Source organism: Myotis brandtii, unplaced genomic scaffold (genome assembly GCF_000412655.1).
Source record: "Myotis brandtii unplaced genomic scaffold, ASM41265v1 scaffold450, whole genome shotgun sequence".
Lineage (NCBI taxonomy): Eukaryota > Metazoa > Chordata > Mammalia > Chiroptera > Vespertilionidae > Myotis > Myotis brandtii.
The window spans coordinates 69876-76052 of NW_005367210.1; the positions used below are offsets into that span (position 1 = coordinate 69876).

At 41.2% G+C, this 6177-nt stretch overlaps 1 protein-coding gene across 1 annotated transcript; it reads left to right on the forward strand.

Moving 5' to 3' along the window:
* Nucleotides 1–184: 184 nt before the first annotated feature.
* DEFB129 (defensin, beta 129) lies at nucleotides 185–2607 on the forward strand. Its single transcript, XM_014546554.1, has 2 exons — nucleotides 185–242; nucleotides 2171–2607. The coding sequence occupies exons 1-2, from the start codon at nucleotides 185–187 to the stop codon at nucleotides 2605–2607; spliced, it is 495 nt and encodes a 164-aa protein (XP_014402040.1).
* Nucleotides 2608–6177: the final 3570 nt, after the last annotated feature.

Sequence of the window (6177 nt, forward strand, 5' to 3'; positions counted from 1 at the left end):
AGCAGGAAATATGTTGCATAAAGTGTTCAGAGAAGGTTGTTCTCAAACAGAATCAGAGAAAACACAACTTCTGTGAGCTCTGGTGCACTTCACTGCTCATGGCCCAAGGCCATGAAGAGGCCAATAAAGACTGGAACTCAAGATCATCGACACAGATCCAAGCCTTCTTCTCTGATACCCAGCCATGAAGCTCCTTTTTCCTATCTTTGCCAGCCTCATGCTACAGTTACAGGTGAACACAGGTAATGTGGAATCCCGGGTTTTAGAGGGGTTGGTGTGAAGAAGCAGGGACTTAGTTGTTCATGACAACGGGAACCCCAAGAGATGCTGAAAGATGAGTTGCCCAAAGAAATGGTTGTAGAGTCTACCTATTGCATAAGTTATGTGCCATCCCCCATGCATCCCCATAGGCTCAAACCACAGACTGTGTCTGATGGGGACACATCGGGAGCTCCCTAAAGCAAAAGCAGGGTGTTTTTTGTGGGGGGGGGGGGTTGTGTACTCAGAAGCTAACCAACAGCCCGGTTGGCGTGGCTCAGTGGTTGAGTGTAAATCTATGAACCAGGAGGTCACCGTTCAATTCCTGGTCATGGCATACGCCTGGATTGTGGGCTTGATACCCAATGTGGGGTGTGCAGGAGGCAGCTGATCAATGATTCTCTCTCATCCTTGATGTTTCTCTCTCTCTCCCTCTCCATTTCTCTCTGAAATAAATAAAAATATTTTTAAAAAAGAAGAAGAAACTCTCCAACATACAAAGCTGCCTTCCTACCCTCTAGACAGAGCTATCATCTGGGTCTCAGCCCAAGTCTCCCTCATCTTTGCTCTATTTCTAATTTAAAACATCTCTTGAAGCAAAGGTTCCTATCAATTTGTACTTTGGTGTAATAAGGAGGAGACCCTTACCCTTATGCTAAAAAAAAAAAAAAAAAAAAATCTCTTTTAAGATCCAGTAAATAGGTCTATGTTCTCCATCTCAACTTTTTCAGATTTTTACAGTTTCATCCCTTCTCTCAGTCTTTTTTGTCTTGGAAACCCACAAGTTACCCATAAGAGTATCTGGGAATACACTGTGGCAAAAGGCTGAAACAGGACTGGCCGCTGTCACTAGACAAGAAAAGCAAAGCATTGAGACATGTTTCAAAATACAAGAATCATCCAGATATTTGGAATAATTGGCAACGGGTCAGGGAAAGGAAAGTAAGAGTCCAAGATGTTTCTAATGTGTTTATCTCGGGATCCTAAGAGAAGGAGAGTAGCATAAGCAAGCGTGACTGTGTCATCTTGGGTAAAATAGCTTAGCCACTTTGAGCCTCAAATTCCACCTGAGTGTAATTGGGTTAATCAATGTAGCTGCTTGAAATACACGAATTTTACTGTTTTGTCTTTGATGAGAAACAATGTTGGAATGTATGTGAACATTATGAGTTGAATTGTTAAGATGAGAAAGAAAGAACTTTCTTGATTCAGAAATAAAAAGGTGAGACATTGGGATGGAAAAAAAGACCATCCAGCAGATGAAGATGAGGTACTAAACTGAGCAGGGAATGCAGAGCTCCGGGTAACAATGTGGGAATTATCTTGACAGTGGCGAGGTTATGATAATAACTAATACCTCTGAGGAACAGAGTGTCCAGAGAGGCTGAAAATGACAGAACTCCATGCCCCAGGAAACACAGGTCAAGCTGTTGTCAAGGGGGGTAAGGTCATAAACCACTGCATTTGGCAAGATGCCAGCACTCCTGAAACTGCTATTAATTCTTCTTTGAAATTCTTTCTTGGACTAGTTTTATGACAGATTTTACTCCTGTTGGTATTTCCTAGGATCATGCGGAGAGATAGTGATGCCCTCCCTTCAAGTGTCTAAGATACTAAGTTGGAGGTCGAAAATCTTACCCAGAAGCAAATAATTGGATTCCCTTTTCTTCTCTCTTTTGTGTGCCCTAGATTTTTAAAGTAACTTAGTGAGGGGAGACGGGAGAGATTTATTTTGGGTTTCACAGGTGTACAGAGACTCTCTCGGTCTTCCAGGGCCTTCATCAATGTTCCTAAACACTGCACTTAAGGCTTAGCATTAACAAACTCCCTCTTACTCGATTTCTCCCCCTCCAGCAGCTTTAAGATTATATCTAGTTACTAACTTAACCCAGTTGTTTTTTTCTTTGTGCAGAACTCTTTGGCTGGAAAAAATGTTTAATGGGTTTGGGGAGATGCAAAAACCACTGCACTGTGGATGAAAAAGAGATAGAGAAATGCAAGAAGAAAAAATGTTGTATTGGACCAAAAACACTTCAACTGATAAATAACTACCTGCTAAATGAAATGCCCCATGGACATGAAGAGGGCTCTGCAAAACAGCTAAAACCTATTAAGAATTCTAGGGCTGTGATACAAACAAAATATATTTTATCGCTCTCTCCCAAAATCAAAAGCCCTTTTGCCAACATCAACACTACCATTATCTCAAATGCCAGTGCTATGAACCCTGCCATCACCAACGCCATGATCTTCAGAAAGATTACATACCCTGCTACTTCTACCAAGGGTGATACCAAGAAAAGCAGAGGTTCAGCCACTGACTTCTCCCCACCGTCACCACCACCATAGTAGACACTGCCGATACCACAAATGGAGCTGGAGCAAACAGATGAGCAAGGGGTGTGGGTCTTTCCCCTTAAAACACTAAGTTCCTCTCTATCTTTGCTATCTATTAAATAAGACATAGAACGGTTTCCTCTGTCATGAGTCATTCAATAGATACTGGTTAAATACCTAGAGTTTACACAATCTTATTCTCGCAGAGCCTCACAGAGGAGACAGAGTTGGAGAGGGATGGAATTTTCATTTACATGCCCAGGAGAAAGCAAGCACCCAGAGTGGTGACTATTGCACCATTGAATTTGGCCCATGGATGACCCAGATTAGTTTCTGTAACAAGGACTTACGGTTCTCGCATGGTGTTCTTTTCTTAGAGCAATGGAAAGGAAACTATCAAGAGACATATTTTCTTTGTTCATAGATTTTGGGGGGCAAAGGCCCATATGCAAAATGGAATATGGGAGGGTCAAGTCGATTCCCCACAAAAGACCATAACCTAATTTACAAAGCCATTTAAGATAAGACAATGGAGGAATGGAGGAAGGAGGAGAGGATATGAGAGAAGGCACAGTAGAACGGTGCTTCCAGCAGATGCAGAATGCAGACTACAATGCAAACCAACTTTGCATTTTCTAGTAGCCACATTTTAAAAAGTAAAAAGACACAGGTAGAATGCATATTAATAATATATTTTATTTGATGTGGTAAATCCAAAACATTGTCATTTCCACAGGTACTCAATATAAAAAAATATTTGGGGTTTTTCGCATTCTTTTTTTGCACTAAGAATTTGAAATCTCAGTGTGTCTACAGCACATTTCAATTCATACTAGCCACATTTCACATGCTCAAGAGTCCCATGTGGCTAGTGGCTACCATATTGGACAGCACCTGGTTGGAGAGTTCTGGGACACATATAGCTATAGCATTGTTAGGTAAAGGGGATGATCTAACCTAGAGGAGGCAGCCATATTTCTGAGGGCTGTAGTATAGAATTAAGAATATAGAAATCCAGGTCTGATGTGCCTGGGCTAGCATTCTGGTTCTGGTACTTTTTAGTTATGTGGGCCTTGAACATATCACTTATCCATATGTGAGCATCCATTTATTCATTTATAAAATAGAAATGTAAACAAATTATACCCCAGAATCCATTTCCTTATATCTCAGGTCACACTTCCTTTTATTGCCCAAATTATAATGGCATGGGCCCCTATTCCAGTTTTTAACATATTATTCTCTGCTACATATTACCTCCATCAATTTAAAGGCTATCTTTCCTTAACCTACTGGTTCTTTACTATAGTGTCACCCCAAGAAAGGCAAAGATTTTCCCACAATGCCCTACAGTGATACTAGAGTGCAACTTTTTAAATTATGTGCCTGGACGTTTTTGTACAACAGGAAAAAAGTTGCTATGCAGAGAATAACTTCAACTCCAGCTACTTATGTGTTCCCTGAAGAACTCAAGTATATCTTATGGGCATTAGGTTTCCTCCCTGCTCCAGCTATTTGCCACACTCCTTTTTTATTTTAATCGTCACCGAGGATATGTTTTTATTGATTTCACAGAGAATGGGAGGAAAAGGGAGAGAGGGATACACAGAAAGAGAGAGAGAGAACATCAATGTGAGAGAGAAACATCCATCAGTTGCCTCCCATATGCACCCCAACCAGGGATCGAACCAGCAACCTAGGTTTGTACCCTGATGAGAACTGAACACGCAACCTTTAAGTGTAGGGATGACGCTCCAACCGAGCCAAACTCTTGAAAGTCCAGCCTACCTTCCCACAGTTGGAGTGCTTTCTTCATGGTCTACCTACAGAAAGAAAAGAAAGTGCCTATCTCACCTAAGTTCAAGGCTTCCTTTTGAATCCTCATTTCCTGTCAGAGAACTCACCCATCATCTCTTCTCAGGATGATTGATACTGGGGAATACCTTCCTTCAGGGAAACGTCACATGACAAATATGGTAAGTCTCTGATATCTGCTCTCTCCTTTCACTTCAGTAGAATCCTCCTAATGTCAGCTTGGCCCAAGGCCAGCCAGAGTAAAAGCTACATTCGCCAGGTGGAACAGCCATACTTTTATGCAAAGTCCAGAACTGGCCACTCTCGAAATTATGCATTAATATTATTGATGAACACAGAGTTTCCTTTTTATTTTTTTCAAAGAGTCTTATTTTATTTTATTTTTTAATGTTTATTGTTGAAAGTATTGCATATGTCCCCTTATTTTCCCCATTGACCCCTTTAGCCCACCCTCACCCCTCACCCCAGGCCTTCACCACCCTATTGTCTGTGTCCATGGGTGATGTGTATATGCATACAAGTTCTTTGGTTGATCTCTTCCCACCCACCCCTGCCTTCCCTCTGAGGGACAAAGAGGGGCCTTTTTCTAAGCGTTGAGAGCCCCACCGTGACTGTAAGTTCTCCCTTGGTATTCTCCCTAGCACATCCTAGTGCAACCCCCAGACTCTGCTACTCAGGGTCTATGAGGTTGGGATTCACGCTGGCACATCCAGTGTTGCCCCCACACAGCACCATTCAGAAGCTGTGTGACTCTGAATTTTTCAAATCTCAGAGCTAATATTTGAAACCAGAATAATCAAATTACACACCCATGCACATCCCACTATCACTGCCTCTACAGCAAGCATGTCAAATTCAAACACGGGCCAAATAAACAAGGTTTAAGTTCATGTGGGCTGCAAAAAAACAAAAAGCTTCAATTTTCATAGAAACGCAGGTTTACTACTATAGAGACATGCTGAGTACAAAGAGCTGAAATACTAGTAAATGAGTAATCATTAACATAAGATAATAGAACATTTTAATAAAAATTGATTTTTTCTTTTTTTTAAATAAATCTTTATTGTTCAGATTACAGTTGTTCCTCTTTTTTCCCCCCATAGCTCCCTTCCACCCAGTTCCCATCCCCCCCTCTGCCCTTACTCCCCAACTGTCCTCATCCATAGGTGTACGATTTTTGTCCAGTCTCTTCCCACCTCCCCCACCCCCCTTCCCCCCCCGAGAATTGTCAGTCCACTCCCTTTCTATGCCCCTGATTCTATTATATTCACCAGTTTACTATGTTCATCAGATTTTTTATTCACTTGATTTTTAGATTCACTTGTTGATAGATATTTGTTGTTCATAATTTTTATCTTTACCTTTTTCTTCTTCCTCTTCTTAAAAAATACCTTTAAACATGTCATATAATACTGGTTTGGTGGTGATGAACTCCTTTAGCTTTTTCTTATCAGTGAAGCTCTTTATCTGACCTTCAATTCTAAATGATAGCTTTGCTGGATAAAGTAATCTTGGTTGTAGGTTCTTGGTATTCATCACTTTGAATATTTCTTGCCACTCCCTTCTGGCCTGCAAAGTTTCTGTTGAGAAATCAGCTGACAGTCGTATGGGTACTCCCTTGTAGGTAACTGACTGTCTTTCTCTTGCTGCTTTTAAGATTCTCTCTTTGTCTTTTGCTCTTGGCATTTTAATTATGATGTGTCTTGGTGTGGTCCTCTTTGGATTCCTTTTGTTTGGGGTTCTCTGCACTTCCTGGACCTGTAAGTC